Consider the following 24,808-nt stretch of genomic DNA (forward strand, 5'->3'; position numbering starts at 1 on the left):
GGCCTCCTTCCACCCATCTGTATCTTCTCCCTGACTTGCATGGCATTCATGCACATCTTTGCACACGCTGTCCCCTATCTTTACAGCATCTTTAACACAACCCTAAGCACCCTTCTTAACCTACACTGCCCAACACAGTGGGAAGGAAGGAAGGAAGGAAGGAAGGAAGGAAGGAAGGAAGGAAGGAAGGAAGGAAGGAAGGAGAAAAAGAAGAGAGGGACAGAGGAACCCTGAAAACCACTTAGGTCAGAGTATATTTCCCTCAATTGGACTTGAATACAAAATGTCATTCATTAATGATACAATATAATGTATAAACTTCAACATCTATTATGTGATTTCTATTAGTGGGAAGGAAATCTTGCCATTTCAGTGTGTCACAATTAATTTTCACATGAGTATTTTGCCATTTAAAGGCTTCTTGTTAGCAAGGCTCTAGTTAATAGGTTTCAAATGTTCTTTATCCAATCTTCTGGAAGCTTTTGCCTTGGATATTTTGCCTCTCTGTGATATAGCAAATCATTTTAAATGTTTTATATGCCTTTCTGCATGAACAATTTATCTATTCAGGCGACTGAATTCTCTTTTATCCTGACTACACAACCATATTTCCTTTCCAGACCAAGTTATCCTCTTTTCATAAAACTGCAATATGCTTTAAAGTCTAAATGCTGACATAACCAAAATATATTATAGAAACCTATTATGACCCAAGAGTAGAGCTTTATTTATGTTTGGGGACTGTGAAGGACATCCAGGACTTTAACTTTCATTGGCAAATGGATTTTGAGTGATGTCAAGAAACCCTCTTTAAGGAGTTTTAATATGCCCCCCCCTTTCTCACCCCACAAATTAAAATTTTAATAATTGATGCCAAATGTTGCTTCTTTAAACAGGATATCAGGATAACACCCAAAGAAAGCTTACATTTGGACTGACTTTTATAAAGTTTCCTAATGATGATAATTGGGTCTTTAGAGAAAATACTCACTTTGGGGATCTTTTTAAAAAAAAACAAAAACAAACCCATATAGTGTTTCCTACTTGCTAAGGAATGTGCTTCTAGTTGGTACAATAACTTCCTATTCATGATGAGTGGAGAGCTGCCTTTCTCTTGCACCAAGCAGGAGGTGAGTTTGAAACCTGGCTGTTCATTTAAAAAAGTCTTCACCCTTGATCTCCATGTGAATGACTCAACTTTCACTAGACCCACTAGACGTTTTGATTTTTAGGGTGATTTTATGATGAGCCCTTAGCCTTAAGCAGCATCTGCTGCGTGCTCACTTCCCTCTGCTGTTGCCACTGAAACTGCTAGTAATAACAAATCCTTCAGGACATCAATAGAGTCCCTGTGTTGAATAATCACAGACTATCAGGCATGAGACTTGCAGCAGCAGCAGCAGCAGCAGCAGCAGCAGCAGCTCCGTTGCCTGTGACATCACTCGTGAAGCTCAAACCCCACTCTACACTGCCTTCATTAGTCAGTGTGTTGGTCTGCCTGCTTTTTCAGATCTACTGACTGTCACACGCGGGAGCTGGTTCTTTGCAGAGGGAGGACTTTAGAAATCGGAGAGGTGGTGAGAAAGAGAGAGGAATCGAGAGAGGAAGAGTGCCAAGCAGTTCCAGAGGACGAAACAGCCACGCTTTGCAATATGAAATTTATCTTGCCTCAGTATTTGCTCTTCCTTTTTCCTGCTTTGGTTCTCAGCACCAGGTGAGTGGCCGGCTGTTTCTGACTTGGAACTGGGTCTGAGAAGCAGTTAAGGTGGATTTTTAACCAGGCTTTTCATTCCAGCTTTTCCCTGCTTGGAAGTTCAGACAGCATCTTCTGTTGTGTGGATAACTAGGGTAGCTTTTATTTCCCTTTTCGTCCCTTTCACAAATGCTTCTCTGTCTCTCTCATACATACACTGAGAGAGAAAGAGAGAAACGGTGCTTAAGAGACTTTGATTCTGGGTCATTCACTAGTTAGTCAAGTCCATTCATCTTCTTAGTCAACAAGAGGAAAACTCGAAGCTCTGCAATGAGCCAATGCGTTTGTGATTAAGCAAAACAGTTTCTTATGTCAATAGTACTCATCCAGCACTAATATTTTTTCATGTGCTCCAATGCAAAAACAACAACAACCTTATACCAGAAGAATAGGGAATGTACTTGGCTTTGTTATACATTGCATTTGATTTCAAAACAAAGCCTTAAAGCATGGACCAGTTTTATTTTACTGGGTGTTTTGCAACAGAAAAATAGCCTTATTGGTACTATGTTTGTATTTTTGAAGAGCATAATGGTGAAATGACATTGGGATGCTATCAAGATTATTTAAAAGTTCTATTAATACATGGAGAGTACACAGAATACATTATTTAGCAATGAAAGAGAAAAGCTGGTAAAATGTAGGATTTGCAGTTGTGGATGTGTGTATGATTTTTATTCTGGAGTACACACTATCAGATTATATACATACATCCACACATTCTGTCCTGCAAATGAAATTTGATATAGAGTCACCCAGGATACAGATAGAAAGTTAAGACTGTGTGCAAGGTATGATCTGAACAAATAATCTCTTCAGCAGCCTTACTGTCAGTGTGTACTTTTCAATTTTCTGAAGCCTATAAATGAGAGACTGACAGTCTTTTGCTTTGTTGCTTATTAAGTAGCCAGTAAACTTCTAAGTCTCTGGGAAATGCAATAAACTGCCTGCACAGAGCTATGCCTATCTTGGGAGAAATGCTTGTATGCTTTTCTGCCAAGTTATGTTTTCTAGCAATATTTCTTTACAGTGGATTTGGAAAAGCCTTTTTTCTATTTTGAGCTCTAAGTGTTTAGTCACTAAAGCAAGATTACTTGCTAAACTGTTGGGTTTTTAAAGATAGTCCACCTATGGAAGGATTCCTGACAAATACAAATGAAACAAAGAAGAAAGGATTCAGAAAGTCATATAAGTGACCACAAATAGCCTGATAATGAAACATAGTAGGACTAATTACTCAACTATATTTTGAAAAAAACAAACATAATTGAATATTCTCTCCTGCTTAATCAGTAACGAACCACTGTAATGATTACATGCTTTGACAGACTGTACAGATCCCTTTGGAACTTTGTACTGTGATTTGCTTATTACCTGAGGATCTGCTTTGACTTAGCAAGTGATTTTGGAAATATTCTCTTGGTAAGAATCTCTGTATAAAACCGTATGAGTAATCTAGGGTAGTCTTAAATTTTAGGTGTCTCTCCGAATTATACCAGAGCTAAATTCCAGTGGAGGAGAGATGGTCCAGTAAATCACCAAGAGATGAATGGGCTTTTGAGTGAAGTTCTTTTATCCTTGCCAATTTATCTCCTTTATATACTGAATAGAAAATGAAAATAATTGTTTGCCTTTCCCCAGAAAAATTTTAGAAGAAAACTTGAAGAGACTTGGTGGAAGGAAATTTGGTCAAAGGACCAGTTTTAATTTAAGATCTTTTCTAATAAACTTTGAAAAACTATCACCCCCCAAAAAATGTTTCTTGCCTATACAGTACATAAATGCTGGAAATTTGTAAACAGTCAACTCCCTTTTTTTCTAGAGGTTTTTTTTAAAAGATAGAATTGCAACAAAACTGGAAAAATAGACATAGATATCCCAATACAAGCTTCTTATGACAACTTTCAGAAATAAAGTTAGTTTGCATGCATTCATCAGAAATAGTTCTTTTGGTGTTGAAAACAGAATATTGCACACAGATCCAGTTTTTAAAAATGACTTCTTGGAACTTCTTCCTTTAGCTTTTTGAGAAATGCCAATTAAGTTTTAAATGGAATATTTGGCATTAGAAACTAAGCTAAAGTGGTGTTTTAAATAAATAGTTTACGTTCCAATAGTAATAAAAATGTAAAGGATTGGAGATAATGCAATAATTTTTTGAATGTCCATTATATGGGTCCAATAAATCACATATTAGGAAGTAACAATAATCTGCATATTTTGGGAGATTTCTCTCTATAGAAAGACAAAAGTTTGTTGTAAGGTGTGTTTGGAGGTATCTACTTAAGAAATATAAAGTGTCGTTCATTGGTGAACATAGACTTCATTGCAATAACCTCACTTTAGGAAATGTGGACTGTGGGAGATGTAGCCTTTTATTAGACTTTTACCTTGATGAGATTACTGAAGTCAGTGGCCTTTCTCCTATCATTTATTCCAGAAGAATGTCATTTAGTTTGTAGCATCTCAGATGGTTTCTTTCTAACATATGGTTAATGTTCCGGCAATTGAGATACAGAGAAGGTTTCAAAGAACAGTTGCTGTACTAAAGAAGGGACTCTGTTATCCTGCTGTTTGAAAATGCTTAGCTCAGGCATACTTGCACTGTAAGTGTTAAAAAAAAGTTTTTAGAAGTATTTTTTGTCAACTTATATGAACATTTGCAAGAAAAATCTCTGTAAGTAGCCTCTAAAGGAGGGGTTGGTTTAGTTAGTTGTTGAAGCCAAGAAGAGGATGGGAACTGTGTTTCCTGCCTACCTAAACATTGGCAGTGAGGGCACTGATGAAGGGACTGGCTTTTCTTAGATGGGGCACTTTGGGTATTATATGGTTGACCTAGGAGAGAAGATTTTAATTTTTTAAAAAACCCTCAAAACTTCTGGGGATTAAACTGTCTCCCTAACTCCATTTCTGGCTCCTTTTCTGACTATTCATATCACATACTGATTTTACCCATGACCATGAGTTAAATGTGCCATGCCAACCATTCAGTAACATAAATATCTAGGTAAATGTAAAAACAAAAAAGTCCCCTGCTGTTGATATACAACAAATGAATTAATAAATCAAAGAAGCAATAAAAGAAGAAAGCATTTATTAAGATCCAATCACCTGGCAAGCTATACCAGACAGACACCTAATATGTTACCATTAAAGATGCTTCAAAAGGCAACAGTGTACCAAGAATGTAAACACAGTGGTTGAACTTGAAGACCGAGTTAGTTCGTATATGTCCTTCAGATAGTCTACTCCTAAATCTTCAAAGGTAATAACTTAGCATCTTGAACTGTATTTACTAGCATATTTCAATAGTATTAAGCTGAACTAACCTGTTTAGTTTCAACCTGGTTTTAAGCATTGCTCCATGCAATTTATATTACAGTAGTTCAACTGATTTTCATTAAAGTAAAACAAACAAAAAGTCATAGCTAAATCTGATCATTCCAGGAAAAGTATTCAGCTGACTCATCAGCAAAACCTTTTTAATGCCTATATATTTTCATAACAAAGTTGAGTCTAGTAGTCATCCCAGATTATAAACCTGATTTTTAATGGGATGAAATGCTATCAGTGAGTGAAATTCAACTATAGTATTGGCTGGACTCAAATCAATGTTATTTCTGTATTTTAGTTTGTTTAACTTTACCTAACTCATCACCCATGTAGAACCTTCTCAGCCTTCTCAGAATATGGTAGAAGAAAAATAAAAGGTAAATGTAAAGGTTCCCCTGCACATGCGTGCTAGTCGTTTCCGATTCTAGGGGCCGGTGCTCTTCTCCATTTCAAAGCCGAAGAGCCAGCGCTTGTCCGAGGACGTCTCCATGGTCATGTGGCCGGCATGACTAGACACCAGAGGTGCATGGAACGCTGTTACCTTCCCACCATAGTGGTCCCTATTTTTCTACTTGCATTTTTACGTGCTTTTGAACTGCTAGGTTGGCAGAAGCTGGGACGAGTAACAGGCGCTCACTCTGTTACATGGCACTCAGGATTCGACCCGCCAAACTGCCGACCATCTGATCGACAAGCTCAGCATCCTAACCCACTGAGCCACTGCATCCCTTTAGAAGAAAAATACATACCCTTAAAAGCACCTTTTCAATTTCCCAGTGATTCCTGGAGAGGTTGAAAAGCTTAGGCGATAGAATGTACTCCAAGGGACAACTTAAATCAAAATAATTAACTACAGAAACTTCAGATAATAGTAGGAAGATATTTTTAGGGAAAATAGCATGAAAGTGAGTAAGATAGGTAGAATCACTTTTACCTGCAGAAATTGAAAATGAACTAGCCATTGTAGTACCTACCTAAGTTACCCAGAATTGGATCTGATTAGTACATGAATGGGAAACAATCAGAAAATCCCAAAGCCATGGGCTAATCTGGGAAGTTGAACAAAATATCTTTGAAAAAGACCTGATCACTTTTTATTTCCAGCACAATTCATCATCCTTATCAATAAGTCAAAACATGCCCCGCTTGATCAGTTAAGGATATACAGTGCTTTTTTTTGTAAAAGAAAAAGGTGCCGGAACTCACACTTGTCATACAAACCACCTTGCCTACCCTACAAGGTTCCATCCATAAAAGGTGCCGGAACTCCGTTCTGAGCGTTCTATGAGAAAAAAAGCCCTGAGGATATATATCAACTGGGAAGCTCCTTGCTAGAGATCGTTGCCAAGATATATTGCATAGAATATCAGGGAGAAGGTTATCATGAGTTCTCTTTGGATGGCCAAATAAATAGTAGAAATTTCTGTACTTGTCTTATGGAAGGGCAGCAGGATAATATGATGGAGCTAGTGAATAGAGTATCTTGACAGGGTCTTATGATAGACTATAATGATTCTGTGTACCTTCCCTTGAACTTTGACTGCTAGTGAATACTTCTAATGATATTCTTCTTACTATGTTCCTGTAATAGATATAAAATCAAATATGATAGTGCTAAAGATTTTCTATTATTAATGCACCTTACATTAGCTAGCAGCATGAGTATCAAGTTTTATAGGATTGAAATGAGTATATATAGCCACACAAGCACAATGGAAGATCACAGTAAGAGGAAACAGCAGACCATAAATCTCTTAAGTCTTAGTTTTTTAATTGCATCTTCCCCATTAGATTAGTTTATTGGTGTGGGTGGGGATAGTTTAGCAATCATGGAATGCAGTCACTGCTGCTCCATTGGAAAGTCACAATCTGTTCTGTGAGTTGAATTGATATGTACATTATATCTGAACACTTAAAAGTGGTGTTATGTGCAATTGGAAGCACAGTATAATCAAAAGGACTTGACTCGTATGTTTAATAGAATCAGAGGAGTAAACTGCTATATTCAGGACTCTGCAGAATCTAGTGTGAATTTAGTATATTCAACTCCGTACATTCTTATTCAAAGCTAATTTATTTACATGGACAAACAGTGCTCTAATAGTTTACTAGTCTAATATGTTAATATTTTGCAAAAGTTAATGCTGGTATCTGTATTTCAAAAAAGTATGTTTTTTAAAAAAATGTTATTGATCTTCTTTTGTGATTACCATGGTATTGTCATTTTCTTTAATTATGTATTATGAAAACTGATATTAAGTATAATTCAAATCTTACTGTACATATGGGGCGCCTCTGTGGGCGCCCCGGAGCTATGGAATCAGCTACCGGTTGAGCTCCGGACGGCGCCCGGCCTTCGCTCCTTTCGCCACGAGCTAAAAACATACTTTTTTGAACAAGCTGGCCTGGCCTGATGAGGGGATTGGGGGGGGGTTGTTATTGTTATTTTATTAGGTTTTAAAGATGTATTTTAGTATGTGGGCATTTATTTAATCTTGTTTTAACTTTTGTAATTTGTATTTTTATTCTTGCCCTGTTCACCGCCCTGAGTCCTTCGGGAGAAGGGCGGTATAGAAATATTATTAAATTAATTAAATTAAATTAAATATTAGCATTTTCGTTTGTTATAAATCTTAATAGATACTGGAAATGTCACTACTATTAAAGCACTATATGGTGATCAAAGTGTTCCTTTTACAAATCTAATGCTACTTTCATTTCCGAAAGGGATAATATAATGGTATTTGGGAAAGACTTTGGGAGATGGAACAAAAAGATGCTGCCCAGGGAATGGTCAGAATTGTATTTTCAGACATGCAAGAATCTCTTAATGTAACTTTACAATAAAAATAGAATTTATCTGGTCATGTTTCCTGTCTGGTCTAACTGATAAGGCTGACAGATTAGAATCCAGTAGAAGTTATTTTTGCATGCTGCCTCTTGTTCTCTGCAGATCTCCACATGACTTCCCAGGATTTCCCAGAAATCTGGAGGAACAGCTTTTGAAGGGTACATAATATAAGAAACAACAAAAGGAAATAAGACATGACAAAAGTTACATTCCACAAGTTTTGTTAGCAGGAATGATTTGTAAATGAGCTTTTGCTCAGGGGAACATCTATTCTGGTCATAAAAATTATAAAAGATTATGGGGCTCTGCTGAAAATTTTCCACTTTTAATTTTTGATCAAATTGTTGTTGGAGTGTGGCTTTTCATTCTCAAATTCATACTACCCACAATTTGCCTTTGTTTTAACCCTGTTTCCCTTGCCCACTGACTCCTCTTACCTTTTTAAGGCATAAAAGATTAAGATAATAATATATACAACCAGATTTCTTAACACATTAGTCATAAAATGTTCTGACATATTTTAAGCATCTGTAAACTTCCATGGGGAAAACTATTTAACACCTACCCAGTAATATAACAGCTGAAAGTACTAGACTGTTATTCAGTCTCTAGCAAAGGTATGGCTAAATAGTTCAAGAAAAATAATCTGATATATCTATGGATTAATGGATCTTTCCATCTGTCATATATCAATGTTTTTTGCAAGTGGTACAAGCATGTTGTACATAATATAGATTTTGGGGGGCGCTGTCAAGTACAAATAGGATAATTAGTTTTGGCTTCCTCCCAAAAGAAATTTGTCCTGGTAATACATATACAGGGAAGATAGTGGAGAACCTCTTAAAATACATTACCATTCCTGTCATTAACACTGTATATATCGTATTGATCAAATCTGGTCTCATGTTTAGTTATTGACGTAAGGAAACTCTATCCTTAACAGCACGTGAACATCTGTAGATGAGTCAGGCTGACTTTGTAGTAAAAAGACTGAACTATAAATATAGCAAAGAAACATGATGGGTATGGTGCTGTATAAAATTAAGTACACTGATATAAAGTAATATAAGACAGGATCAAGCTGTGTATTTTTCCAATGGAATTTAAGAATAGAATTTTGGTCCGGATTAGTGCTGGGCTGAAAGATAGCATCCAGTTATTTATGGACAGTTTGGATGCATATTCATTTTTATTCATGTATCATTAACTTTTGAGCAAAAGGTCTAGGACCTTGGCTAGATGATGATGTCTTACTTTAGAGCAAGACTTTTTCCTAATTTTGTTAATCTAAGCTGTCTAACCGTGCTGACATTCCAGGTAATGTTCAGTGCAACATCCAGCAATGCTCCTATAAGTATAGCTTCTCAGATAATGATCCTATAATATTGTATATTGTGATTTATTTGTACTTCTAGTGAATGGGAGAGAAGGAGAGAGAAGATAGCTGCTTGGATGAACTGCTCACAATACCTGTCATCTAATATGTGTGTGGCTATTCAGCCCACAGTTTGGAATATTATGAAGAATATTGATCTGTCATTTTCAAAGCTTCTTGATTTTGCTTACCTCCTTTTTTGTTTAAAATCAATCAAACTCACCTATGTGCTCACCTATTAAAGCAAACAGACCATACTGTATAATCAAATTGCTCTCTTTTATATAACTTATATGTCTACCATCTGTATATCTATATCATCTGTCTATCATCTCTATCAACTATTTGTTTATCTCTCATTTCTCTAAGGTTTTAAGTGAGAGATTGTTATCTCTTTAAATAAAAAAAAATAACGTAGACAAACTTTTTTTTCATTGATGCTTTGCAGAACATAGACATTAGCAATAAATTTACATGAGTAGATTTAATAACCAAACTCTTAAAGCTACAATGCTAAGCAGATTGGTCTTTAAAGCTGAATAAATGGGTCTTCTATGTAGATATCAGTTTTTTGTTTGGCAACAGGAAGAAACAAGTATACTGCACCATTATTTATTAATGGACACTTTTGTTGCTTCTCTTTTTCTTGCATAGCAAATACTTTCATCTGTAGAAATAAAAAGAAAAAAGAAAAAGAAACAGCATTGTTTAGTAGGGCCAAATTAGGACTTTTCATTCATGAACAGTCATGAAATCCCAAGAAAAGTCAATAATGATGTTTGTAATAATGTGCTTAAATGGATGTTATATTAGTTTAATAGCAAGGAGAAGGAGAAGGAGGAGGATAAAAATAAAAGAAAAAAGGAGAGGAAGAGAAGGAGATGGTCATGTACTGCATTATGCAATATAACTTTAATTCAATTCACAGGAACAAACGCTACATTAGACTTTTAACAAAAAAAAGAAAGCATGTTTTGGGATTTCTGTTCAATGCTATGACACAGAATAACAGATTAACCTCAAAGAATCTCTATTGATCTTAAAGATGGCCGTTTTGACTGCCATTTTGAAGGCACTTCTATCAAATTAAAATGGAACTGCTGAAACCTTGTATTTATGTAACTCAACATTTTTAATAAAAATAATAATTCTGTGTTTTAAAATCCATTAAATGTTTAATTCATTTTAATATTCCGTCAATTCATTGTTAGATTACTCATTCAACTAACACAACCAACCCTTTGATGTACATTTTTAAAATAATCAAAGACTACTCCTTATTAATATATTTGCTTTGAGCCTCAGTTTGTTGTCTTGGAAAACAGCCTATTTCTATTTGAAACTAATCAGCCATTGCATGATTCATTTGGAGCTAGAATATAAATAAAATGTGAAAATACAGTTCTATACTGTCCATTGATTAGCATAGGAAAACTACAAATGATTGTAACTTTTTCAATGTGTTAAAAGATTAGGATGAATGAAATGTTCAGGCACATGCTTCAATAAGAATGAAATCTGGCTGTTTTTAAGGAAAGAGGTGCAGGTGAAAAGTCTTTTATGTGCTGTTTTATTTTTAAAAGAAAAATGCTTACAGTCTTACTTTTAATAAAATTGGATTACATTTGCATGCCAATAAAATTTGACTATATATCCCTCACACAAATTATTGTGGTTTGGAATGTCTGATAATCTATTATCAGAAAGATCTGATATTCTTCTTACATTATGCTTCCTTCTTTTTCTTCTCCCTATCATGGTGTTTTATGGAGCAATTGTGCTGTTTTTCACAATTTCAAAGTTTTTGTTCTGATCTATAGTGCTGAATTGCACTCCCCTGAAAAGGACTTTGGAGGTCTTCTAGTCCAACCCCCTGCTCATGCAGGAGACCCTACACCATTTTAAATAAGTGGCTGTCCAGTCTCTTCTTAAAAACCTCCAGTGATGAAGCACCAACTTCTAAAGGCAAGCTGTTCCACTGGTTAATTGTTAATTTAACAAAAGTGCTATTCAATATAATTTTAATTAATACAATTACTTTTTTAAAAAAAAATACAATTAAAAACTTAACAAGTAAACATCGATTAATTTGGAAAACCCTAATAGGATTTTGGTGATTTTCAGTTTGATTTCATCTCAGACAGCCTCAGAATCAGTCCACACTATTCTAATTTACCTGGAGATTTAGATTTAGATGAAGCAGCAACATACTTACTTTGTCCTTCACTGAACTAATCATAAGCAAAACAAGAACAACACCCTTAAAAATGAATAAATTTGTGTTATTATTCCCAGCAATTAAAATTGGAAGAATTCAAATGAAGTTGCCAAGGTCTAGATAGTTAAAGCATTACTTTTTTAAGATTGATTAGGTGCCATAAAGTTGTTTTCAATTCCTAACAACAAAATGAAATAAGTAGGCTTCTGTAAGTTATGAAGATGTGTTATGATTTCAGAAACATTATAGCATTCTTATTTTTAGGGCGTGAACATATCTAATACTCCTTCCTCCTCCTCTTTTCTGCCAAGAATCACTGCATGGGATGAGTTGGGTTGAGAGTCACTGATGCAAAGTCACCTAGTTGGCTTTCATGGTTAAGACAGAACTTAAACGCATGGTCTCCTGGCTTCTAGCCTGGTGCCCTAATCATTAGATAAAATTGGTTCATTAAAATTTCTTCTACCCTTCTCCACAACCTTCCCCCCAAACTTTCTGGGTATTCAGATAGTAATTTTTTTACTACCTCCCCCACAAAAAAGAAAAACAATCTCTCAAACCCTGAACTGATCCCTCAAACCCTGAATTCATTCATGAGAATGAATTCCTATTATAATTTTGACACATTCAGAATAATACATCTATTAACAATGGCTATATATACAATGCTTTGTGGAAACTTTTTTCTAAGCTCTTATGGTTGCTTCAAAAGTTGCTTCTGGCTATATCCACATTCTGGCATGAATGCACTTTGATAGTAAAGGCTTTATCCAAGGCTCATCCTATATGTACATAACTTCCAAGGTTTAAGTCCTAGGCCTCTCCCTCCCTTAAAAGTTTGGTTTGCTGTTTTTCCCTACCCCCCCCCCCCCCAAATCTGAGGCATCTTTATAAAACATCATCTGTGATAATTGGAAGATCCTGTTTAATTACTTTCACATCAATTTACAAAGACCATGTGCATGCTGATATGGTTAGAAGCCTGGTGTGTCAGTTGCGACCCTACCTGGACCGAGATGCCCTACGCATAGTCACTCATGTGCTTGTGACCTCCCGGTTAGACTACTGTAACACTCTCTACATGGGGCTGCCCTTGAGGACCACTTGGAGGCTTCAGCTGGTGCAGAATGCAGCCGCACGAGTTGTGATGGGGGTTTCCCGATACTCCCATGTAACACCTCTACTCCGCGAGCTGCATTGGCTTCCGGTTGCCCTCCGGGTGAGATTCAAGGTGCTGGTGATGACCTATAAAGCCCTAAATGGCTTGGGTCTGGGATATTTGAGGGAACACCTGCATCAAGTTCCATTCATCCTGTGCGCCCACAGGGAGGGCCTTCTCAGGGTGCCGCTGGTAAAAGACTGCCGGTGGATAACACCCAGAGGGAGGGCCTTCTCTGTGGGTGCACCTGCCCTTTGGAACCAGCTGCCCATGGAGCTTAGGACTGCCCCTGACGTTTGTTCATTTCGCCGGGACCTAAAAACCTGGCTCTTTGAGCTTTCTGGCCCAGGCTGAGAGTTTTTAATTGGGGTTTTTATATTTTTACTTTAGGGATTGAATTTAATCATTTTTAATTGTTTCTTAATTTTTGTATTGTATTGATGTTTTAAACACCTTGTAAACTGCCCTGAGTCCTACGGGAAAAGGGCGGTATATAAATCTAATAAAATCTAAATCTAAATCTTTTGAAAGCACCTGCCCAAGCTTCAGTGATGTTAAGAGATCCTTTGTATGTACTGTCAGTGCAAATCATCTGTTCTGAAGAGTTTGTACAACTCTTCTATTGAATATTGTCTCTTATCCAAGATAGTTATGTTTCAACAGAACTCTAATCACTTTGTGGGAAACAGCAAACAACAAAGGGGATGTATTGTATTCATAGGTGGTTTTGAAGTTTCTCCAAAGCTGACAAGATTTAGAATTACACAAGCCCTTAGTTTAATGCCACGAGATTCTTATCTCTTTAAAGAAAGTTATTAAGGAAAGGACCATGCTGATTTACAATAGCTTCTGAAACGATAAGACCCATTCCATACATCTCTCTTTATAAGATTTAACTCTGTTTCTTTATAATTTCATGACCAAAGTAAGAGAAGAATTCAGCATAATTCTGCACTGTATTTTGTTTCATACAAATTGTAATTTAGCTATTCCTACCATGAGTTTTAAAGGTTTGTGATTAACTTTCTACATATTCGAGTTTCCTTGAAATTACAGTTTTTTTCAATAACTAGTAACTTTTTCTATATTGTAATTTTGGTATTGACTATTTTTTTCTATTTACATAAATCAAATCAATATTCAAAACCAATTCTGTAATGCATACCTGAGGTCAAGAAGCTATTATACTTCAAATAACCCTAAATAAAACAATTGAATAATGGGTTGTGCTTAATCTCCCAGCCCAAATGGCTTTGGAATTATCTTTTAATGTCTTGGAAACAGCATTGAGGCCATCCTGATCTCAATGGGTTTGTTGATCCATATGGTAGGCAGAGTGACAAAACTGTCTCACATATATGGGAACTAGAGCATGTAAACTTTGCTGGTTTTGGTGTGATTAGCAGAGATAATTGTTCACACTTCTAGAATAATGTTGTATTAACAGGAAGTTTGGGGAAAAGCAGGATTTTTTTTCTCAGCATAAAAGAACTATTACCTGCCTCAGTTATACAGGGGTTCATATCATTCATCTAAATGAAACAACCTGTTTAAATGAAGAAAGCAATATCTAGTCACCTATTATACAATATTCCCTAAGAGTGATAAACCAGCAATGTCTGGTGTGGAGCTGACTAATGGGGACATGAGAGAAATATATTTTATTACACACTGGACAGTTTATGATAATTAAATAAGATTATGGTAAATTATTTTAGATCTGGAAGATTGAGTTATAGAAATTTATTAAATTGTATGAGCATATTTTGCATGTTGAAAAGAATGGTTATTACTTTGCTAAACTGAATATCAGTAGTAGCCCAAAGATGCCAAAGATTTTCATAAATGAAAAGTAAAGAAATAATACTACTGCTATAACTTGAATTATTTTTAAAGGCTAAAATGGCTAATATTCAGTAGAAAATTGTACTTAGCATTCTGTTGTATTTTTGTTTGCAGTATTCTGATAGTTTTAAATTTTACTTAAGTGGATGCCTTAAAACATGATAGAATAGTGAATTTAATAGTGTTTTGAAGGAACAATACCTCATCAGTGTTTATCTTGATGTGCTTTTTTTGTTTCAATCAACATACAGTAGTTGATTGAAATCTGAAGACTTTTTTATGTAATGAAGGAAAACATTAAAAAATTGTAAAAGGGATACAGTGCTGAATGAGAAGGTGATCCAAGAGCTGGAATAGTAGGAATAAGGGCACTCAAAAACTGAAAATATGATTGAAAAATAAATATGGGAGGCAGAAAATTGAAAGTAAGTCAGAGAAATTTGAAATCGGGCTTTGAGAGGTCAAGAGTTGTATACTACTAGCTATATTATTAGCAAGAAAGCGACAGGCAAAAAATATGGCAGAAAATTTTAGACCACAGCCATCAAAAATATGAAAAGGAAGGATAAATCAGATAAATTAATATGTAAAACAGAATAGAAGGACCAATGAGACTGCAAAACATCCCTCTTATCATTTTTCAAGTGATGTTACTCACTTGTGAGGAGACTTCAGTTAAAAGCAGATTATACATATGTCTTGAGAGTAAGTCCTATTAAATTCAGACAGACTGTATAAATCTAGTGTTGCCTTCCAAGAATTAAAACAAGTCCTTACTAATGTCAAGTTGAGGAAAATATATTGACTGTCCATATTATTGTTATTATATTAATCCTTTGATTGTCACACTTATAAACTGCAGCAGTTAGGATTTTTAACAAAATGTCACTGAAGAAATGTGACATTTGACCTTGATAGAGACAGTGTTGCAGATCACATGTTAACTTGGAAATATTTATAATAACTATTAGGAACTTTAACACACTTAGCTAATAATCAATATGCACATTGTGCTTTCTGAATCTTTGAAATAGTTTTTAAAGGATAATGTCTGTTCAAGAAAGTCGTTGATAAAGCCCAAATAAAGTATATATAAAGGTAAAGGTTTCCCTGTCAGTCATGTCTGACTCTAAGGCATGGTGTTCATCTCTGTTTCTTGGCCGAAAGAGCCACAATTTCCATTGTCATGTGGCCAGCATAGCTGTACACCAAAGGTGCATGGAATGCTGTTACTTTCCCACTGAAGTGGTACCTATTTATCTACTTGCATTTGCATGTTTTCGAACTGCAGGAGCTGAGGCAAGTAATGGGTGCTCATCCCATTAAGTGTGTGGGTATTCTTATATGATTTTTAATAATCACTACTTTTCATATATCCATTTTTAAGCCTAGACAAGTTTATCAGAATATAAAAAATGTGTGGCAACCAAAAGAACTTTGCATTCAGTTTATGCTTTTAAACTGTGTGTGCTGTGTGTGCTGTGTGTGGAACAATTAAACTAACCAAGACTTGCAACTTGTTCCCATGAAATGGATATTAATAGATTTCTCATTATACCCATTAGATAATCCTACTCATGTAACACATCTGCACAAAATGTAGCAACTCGGTTATGACTGTGCTTGATCAGTCCTAAGCATATCTTGGCATATTCTCTACCTTACTGAAATTAACTTTCTACTCACACTGTTCTTTCTCTTATTTGGCCTCTTGACAATATAATTGAAGGTTGAAACTAGAACAGCCAAATTATGCCAATGAACTCTCATGAACTAGGTTCTTGTGTTTGTCTGTGTGTTTATGTGTCCATGTGTCTGTGTCTCTGTGTTTGTCTCTGTGTGTATGTACTTTAGGAGTATTCTGAGTTGATTTGGTGGAGAAAAATCTCTTTTCTCCCTAGCTTTTATGAAAAAAAAAACAACAACACTCAAACCATTATGTTAAGTTTTCTTAATGATAATGAATTTGTTCTGCATTTATAAATACAGTTCTTATTTAAACAGATGAAGATAAATTTGCTTCACAATCTCTTTTAAGAGGGATGTGAATTGCTAAGGAATGGTTGAATATGAATTCTTGTATAAGTGCAAGAATTTAGTTTGAGATGACCAAGAGATTCATGAATGTCCTTTTTTTAAAAAAAAAAATCACAGTCACCTCTCCAGTGGTTATGCTAGATCCTCCTCCTTCAGTTAAATCCCAGTCAAGGACATATAAAATAACATTTCTTATTGGGCTATTTCAATAGCAAATTTATTACTAGAGTGGAGTCCTGACTTGCAAAATTGCTGGATATTTTTTCCTTCCACTCAAGAAATATAGTGGAATCATCCACCCCATTCTTCTGCTGTAGTTTGACTACAGAATTTCTAAAGCCCATTAGCGTTCAGCTCTCATATCCACTCTCCAAAAGAATGAATTCCACAGCTATCTACCCCTAACTGACATATGCCTAAAGCTGAGATCCAGTTTTAATATCTCAAGTAATCTCTCTCATACGGTATAATAAATAGATCCCCTTATCCCTGTAAGAATCAATAATCTTTGGTCTTTTCAAATTCCAACCTTTCTAGGTAAATATCAAATATTGAGATTTTCAAACTGTGTTTCTTGGTTCTGTAAGAGAGTATGAAGAAAGAAAGAAAGAAAGAAAGAAAGAAAGAAAGAAAGAAAGAAAGAAAGAAAGAAAGAAAGAAAGAAAGAAAGAAAGAAAAGGGAGGGAGGGAGGGAGGGAGGGAGGGAGGGAGGAAGGAAGGAAGGAAGGAAGGAAGGAAGGAAGGAAGGAAGGAAGGAAGGAAGGTCTCTTGATTGGGGGTTAAATCTTAAACAAAAAAAACAATCCAGGTTGACCAACTTGAAAAAGTGTGAAACGGCCTGCTGCAGAACTCTCATGGAGTGGATAATTAGTCATCCAGTTACAAGAGTGTTAAAATGCATCTATACTGTGACAACAATATGTGAATTTGTTATGTAGTCATCATACAGTCATCAGTAGAATTATTACTGCCTCATCCATTAGTCTTTAAAAAAAATCTTTTGCAGCATTTAATTATGGGCCTGTGACAGATCACAGTGAAAAACTGCAGTAAGGTAGGTGTGATTTGTAGCATACCGCCTGAAACAATATCCCATTATTCAGGAATACACATTCACACACACACACACATACACACACACACACACACATACACACCACACAGCTAAAGTTTAATCTAAACAGTCTTCAGAGATTCAGTCTGTATCATTCCACTGAGTAGACAAGCATTGTGTCTTGATTAGGTAAAAACTGTCCCTCTTGCTGTTTCACAATTTGATTATTTCTTGGAGAAGTTACATCATTACAGACATGGTTCTTGAAATAACTCTATTTTAAAAAAATCTAATTTTGACTGGAGCCAAGCTAAACCTTCAGAAAAAATGCCGTGCAAAGAATTCAAGACAATTCCTTGGAAAAACACTGGAGTGCATATTCAACGCCTCTTTTTAGCTTGTTAATGCGACCTTATAATTAACAAGGTTTACAGGGCTGCATCCCAGGTGCTGCCTTGCACTGAAATGCAGGTTTTTTAAAATATTTTTCAAAATCTGATTGAAGCTTTCCCTACTGTAATTTTTACTCCTCAATCTGAAATAATATCCTGGAATTATTGCTACTATACGGTTCTCATTTCAAGTAGCCTTCAGTGTCGCCCTGCTGGATTTTTCTGGAAGAAAACATATACTACAAAAGATTCACGGTGGTGATTTGCATTTACATAAAAGAAAAAACAATAAAACAAAACATTCTTTCTTATGCAGTTAAAGATATGCAGGTGTGTTTCCAAAAGCCCCAAAACTGTGCATATAAAATATGAATACAAAACTTCACAAAATTATTGAACAAGTATATGAAAGAATGACCAAACAAAATACTCAAATGGAGAATAAGGAACTACATTTAATAGGTGGTAGTTTCACAGTGATATCTTGGCTTTATCTGAGCAGAGGGAAGGCAAAACTTTTCTTAAAGGTATAAAACTAATAACTACTAGATTACTTGTTATCTGTCTGTATTGAAATACTCAGCTTAATGAGAAAGAAATGAATGTGCATAAGATTAATAAAGGAATGATAGAAATTGTATTCATGGGTACCAATTGCAAGCTATCATCATTATCACTATCATAATTACCTGAAGGTTACTGTTTTAGGTCACTGTGGTTTCAGATAATATTTAAGACAATTATTTTGTTGATGTATAAAAGTCAGTAACATATATCTGAAAAACAAAAGAGGAAGTGAAATTAGGGAGGCATCCTTAATGTTTTATTTGATGTAAGTTGATTGCAGTTTTGGTTTATTTCAGGAATGTCAAACTGCTGGCCCATGTGATGTTCTGTATCAATTAACTCACTGTCCCCATTGTTTAGTTTAAATATTCCTCCAGAAAAGCTGTGAATTTATTGCCAAGTAACTCAGTCTCTTTCTTGGATGGATGCAGACCATCTCTTTTGTACATTTTTTCATTGGACCAGCTACAGACATCATGACTAATATAACCAAAGCCTTCTCCTTTACACCACTCCTTTAGCCACATATTAAATTTTGCTATATGCTATTTGTATAAAAATAACTTATATTTTGCTAATTTTTTAGATTCCAAGCTCAGCATTTCAGAAAAATGGGCCCTAATTATGTTCCAAAAAGCATAGCCTAACAGAAATAACAATCTCTTAGCCTGCCACTCATGCTTTAAGTCATCTAAATTTGTTTTTACAGTACAGGAAAGTCAAAATATTATTTTCAGTTGGGCATAAATTTTGGTTTCATAGTTATGTTCATATTGTTTTCCTGGCAAAGGATATAATATGAAAGTAGCCTGCCATTATCTTCCTGTTTCTGACACTAACCAACATGACAAGATTTACTTTCACATATTCAAGATGTGACTTTTTCAACCTTGTTTTTTCAGGTTCAGTCAGCATCAGTTAGGTAGTGTCAATGAGTGTCAACTTTTATAAAGCTGCCTTCAAAATTCTACAAAAGAAGCAAATTAAAATGCAACTAGCTTTAAAATGGAGGTGTTCATGCATGTATCGAGGGTTAAACTTTGGTAGCTACATGCCTTTACATTTCAACTTGCCTTTAGATAAAGGGGGGAGGTGTTACTTTCAAGTGGATTAGATGGAGAAACAAAACTTCTGTGATTCAGCTGAAGATGGTGAGAGCCTGAAACCTTTTCAAGGATACCAGTACAGGTGTGGATTCGAAGCAGTTGGTTCCCATAACAAAGAGAATTTGTTTATATGGACTACATAAGACATTGTGGATTTGGCTGGGAAAATTATTGTTTAAGTCTATGTATTGGTGTTGGAACTGCAAAGTTAGTTTTGCTTCAAAATTACCATGCAGTGTATTCAATAAACAGTAAGATTTTCAGAGATGGTATAAACCTGGAGTTTTATTTGGATTCTCAAGCTGTATGTTGACAGCATGGTAATATCATTTTGCAGTTTTTTTTCTTTTTTTCTTCTTTGCATTCTTTCTTTTATTTTCTTCCAATACAAGTTTCTCTTTAAAAAATAATAATAATAACGTGTAAATTGGGGGAAAACTCTTCAGGTGAATCATCCAAGGAACTACAAAGATAAGTTTAAATACTTTTACTATGTCTAACAATGATTCTTTGCAATAGTGGTGAATGATTTTTTGGTCAACAGTTTTCTTGGGATTTTGCCAAAACTGAAATTTAAGGAGGATGTATAAACCCATCCTCAGATTAAAGCTGCAAAGAATTTCAAAGGAAACTAAAAGCAGTTTGACAAGTAGCATAAATTCTCAAAAAACAATGAGATACTGTTTCTCTTTAGCCGCTATTACATTGTCTTACCTTTGTAGATACTAGTATTTTGAAATAGTCTTTTGGTGCGAAGTACTGAAGCTAAACATTCTAATGAGCATAAGTGGTGCACAGTGTTTACTGTATAATCAGTATTATGTTTTATGAATGTCAGTTTTAAACTGCATACTAAACACTCTGCATTTTGTTGAAGTAAGTGCTGCACACTTTGATAGGCACAGGAATTAAGAGCTTTTGAAAACATGCATTATTAGAAAACAAGGAAGTGACATTAATTGGTTACTTTAAAAAAAGCCACCAGAAAATAGCATTGCTATTTTTCGTCATGCCATTTCTAGCAAAAGGCCAATCATTACCAATTGGCATCAATCTGCTTTGTAAAAATGTTTTAAAACTTTTGTTTTTGACTACGAAAGGTTTGGCTGGTGTGTTGTGCTTATCTTGATTTGAAAAGTGTGGGGAGGGGGATTATAAACTTTACTACCTTAAGTCCAGATGTGGAGATTCATCACATATAGAAAGGGTAATAGTGAGAATGTTTAGTTCTATTAGGCATACAGTAGCAGATGGAAGCTACAGTTTAATTAGCAGTTCTGTGTAGTTTCTCATAACCTCTGCTAGGCAAAATAAAGGTTCAATGATTTTCAGTTTACCCACTCGAAGAGAATTCCCAGGTAAAAAATATAAATAGAAATGAAATCCATCTCACTATCGAAAATGAAAGCTTAAACTATCATGTATATCAGTAAATTTTCATCCATTTAATGCTGCTCAGGGGACTGGAACATACACATACAGAGAACTCATTGTTCAAGCATGCATTTGTAACTTTTATCTCCTAAAAGTCTACTTCACACAATGAATGCAAAACCACTGTGTTTTTTTTAAAGTTCCATGTGCTTCTACTGCCTGCATGTTTTCCCAAACTTTTCAGAACATTCAAGTCATAACCTATTGCCTTTATCTGATATTTTTATCTTCCCCCCTTTCCCCCCCTAATAGCTAAAGAAAAGTAGAAAACATTTTTTAATAAACTTCCTTGCTTGGAGGACAGTTTTTGTATATCCTGGCATGTTCTTTTTTTGAAAAAAAAAATCTTATTTAAGAACATGATCTCCTACCAAGAATAAATGCCCAAATGGTATGTAGAACAAAGAAAAGGATAAGGATAAGGAAGCAAAAACGGTTAGAAATTATTTTTTCACAGATTACATTTTACAAATGTACACATGAGGCTGCATTTCTTTTATTATAACTGAGTTGTTTGTGATGCTGGCAAAAGAAAACAATCCCCAATAGTTTTAAAGGGCAACTGATATATTCTTTTTGGCGTTTTCTTCTCAGAAGAACAACAAGCTCGATTATCTTTGCTTCCTCAGCTGCACTTACTGCCAATCAGAAGCACCAGAGGAGAGATGGCTGGAATGCTTTTATGGGCACCTGCAGTGGTGATTCACTATTGACATTGCAGCAGAAAAATATGTGGCTTAATTTATATAACCTGAAATCTGTATATACTAATGCCTTGATACATAATGTACAAATCAGGTTGCACTTCAAATCTGCATTTTTGCTACAGAAATGGGCCTTTTTTTCTAGATTCCAGAACCCCAATGCTTTCTAAATGTCTCAGGATCCTAAATGCATGCACATCAGTTAGAAATTGTAGTTGAACTGTGCATTTGTGTGCACGTGCGCACACACACACACACACACACACACAAATAAGTTTGAGCCAAATTGTCAGTACTTTTGATATACTTCCTACCAAGGAACAGTATATAGACTTGCAATGTAGTCACTAGATTAAAGATCCTACCCTGCCTAAAACAATACATTTGGGATAACACTGGGCTTTTGTGGTATGTATAATACACTGCCCAAATATGCTAATTTATTATTTTATTTCAATGTTTAAACCACCCAGGAGCCAAACCTCTCTGAGTGGTTTATAACAAAATACAACACAAACCACAGTAAAAAACACCCACAATAAGATTAAATAAAATGAAAAATGAAAAACTTACAAAATGGGCAGCAGCAAGCATTAAAAATCTAAAAGTATAAAAATCAAATGACACTGAAAAATTGAGGATTAATGCCTTTGCCCTCTACAGGGAATGTTTTTCTAAGTCTTCCTTATCTTATTTAAACCTGTGAAAGTTTTCATTGTCTAAAGCTTTCCTGAGTGGTGGAATTCAATATCTATAGATGCATGGTAGTTGAGATGTTGTTGCTTTTCTCTTTTATGCAGGAAATATGATAGTTCAGATTTGGAGGGGCAGCATAAGAAAAAGTGGAATCCTTGATTGGTAGGTAGGTAAATGTTTGGTAGATGAATATAGACGAATGCTTAAAATCACATATATATGAGTGTTGTATAGAGTCTGTGCCGGTCTGTATCTTTGAAGGTTTTCTCATTAGAGATATCCAGACTATATGCGTGGACAATAGCAGAAGGCAGAAGCTTAATGTATATAAAGGACAGTATGGTTCTTTCGTACGATTCTTCTCCCAACTCCTATTATACTTACTTGACAGTACTGAGAATACTACTCAGTGAAGTCTATCAACATGTCATACATCATATTATAAAAGTGCTTGTGATTTTGTGAACAAAAGTGGGTCTGTCCCCTATTGGGTTCTAGTTATCGAAGTCTACATGACCAGGCAAATGTATTTAGATTTGCAAATTAAATGTTAAAAGAATTGTTAAAAATCATACACTAACAGTTCAGATTATAAGGAACACCACATTAGAAAGATAGAATTGCCAATTCAAACCCTTAATTTGTAGAACCATAGGAAGAATGTTCTGTTTAAGGGTAGGTATGCCACACATTTTACAGAGTATTTCAGGAGAAATAAAAGAAACTGGGAAACTATATCCCTACCCAATTGTATAGCTAATAGCCTACACTTTTCAGTCCAGGGTCGCCTTCTACAGAACAGCTCACCACAGGTGGTGCTCATTCTCATGACCTTACAAACCTGATAAAAACGTGGCTGTTGCAGAAGGTCTTCAGGACTTGACTGATGTGAGATTGTCACCATCAGATGTGCTTTTATTACAATGCAACATAAGAGGCTTTATTGTATTTTATTGTTTGCATTGGCAACATTGCTGTTGTGTTTTTGTAATTTGTTTAGACTCTCTTAAGATTAAAGTGGTCTCAAAATTCCATTAATATATACATTAGATGCTCAGGTTCAAACTAAATCCAAATCTGACCTCTCTGGCTTCAGATGACATAGAAAGGAACGATGGCAGGAAAAAGGCTTTATCTTCCTAAACATCTTAAATTCTGTTTTTTTTTAATTTTACCTATACATAAAGTATTGCTATATAAGTCTGTGATAAATAGAAAATGCTACTATTAGGAGCATGATTGCAAAAAGAATAATTGATGCTAAGCTTCTGAGCTTCTTGTGATCCTGATGTGGATCTGCATTTCAAAAATCTGATTGAAATCTGGATGAAATTATGCTCACATGTTGGACTGCTGAAATGTTGGATTGGGTGTTGGAGCCCTCACAACTTCTGGAGGCAAGTTGTTCCACTGATTAATTGTTCTAACCATCAGGAAATTTCTCCTTAGTTCTAGGTTGATTTTCTGCTTGATTAGTTTCCAGGAGAAATTTCCTGACAGAACAATCAATCAGTGGAATGACTTGCCTCTAGAAGTTGTGGGTGCTCCAACATTGGAGGCTTTTAAGAAGAGATTGGACAAAAATTTTTGTCCAACATTGTTTAGGGTTTCCTGCTTGAGTAAAGTGTTGGACTAGAGAACCTCCAAGGTCCCTTCCAACTCCATTATTCTGTTATTCTGAAAGCTATTCAGAACATTAAGAGTTAATGGGGAGGTTGGAACTATGAAATGATGTAAACTATGTTACACTTATAGTAAGTTCATCTCCGGTTTGGGATGATAGGAAAAAGAAAATCATAAATAATATGCTGCATTCTAAACTGAAATTGAAAGTTATCATATAGCTGGAAAGTCTATGTTCATAAAATACTTTATTTTGTTGCCTGTTCAGCTAAAGATAAATTGTTTAACAGGAGTGTTTTAGCATGGGAGCACAGCAGACAGTAGAATTGCATAGCAGAAATAGTAAAAGAGAGATGTATACATAAACTTAATTTTAATTCTGGATTGTTTTTGTTTTCTTTTATTATAACTATTTCAATGGAAACAATTAAATGGAATTAAATTAGACTAGTTCCCGCTGTTTCCCATGAGACAATATAGAGAATATTGTATAGGATACAGAAGGATTTTCCATCACTTCCAGGGTAATCTGCATTCCATACCTTGCTATTTTTCATCCCCAGAAAGTCCTATCTATAAGCTGACAGGGAGACAAAAAAAAATGTAACAAATTCTGTGCCCTCTGAGATGGTGTCAGGGACCAGTATGAAGCAACCAGAAG

At 35.2% G+C, this 24,808-nt stretch overlaps 1 protein-coding gene across 1 annotated transcript in view; it reads left to right on the forward strand.

Moving 5' to 3' along the window:
* Positions 1-1,652: 1,652 nt before the first annotated feature.
* The window catches only part of LUZP2 (leucine zipper protein 2), a gene marked incomplete at both ends in the record, with an annotated part of 438,735 nt that continues 415,579 nt past the window's right edge, over positions 1,653-24,808 (forward strand). Inside the window, one exon of the mRNA XM_083349683.1 lies at positions 1,653-1,714. Coding sequence (XP_083205809.1) covers positions 1,653-1,714 — 62 coding nt within the window. The remainder of the gene's footprint in view (positions 1,715-24,808) is intronic.

The sequence above is a fragment of the Vipera ursinii genome (genome assembly GCF_947247035.1).
Source record: "Vipera ursinii genome assembly, chromosome: 1".
NCBI classification, from domain to species: Eukaryota; Metazoa; Chordata; class Lepidosauria; order Squamata; family Viperidae; genus Vipera; species Vipera ursinii.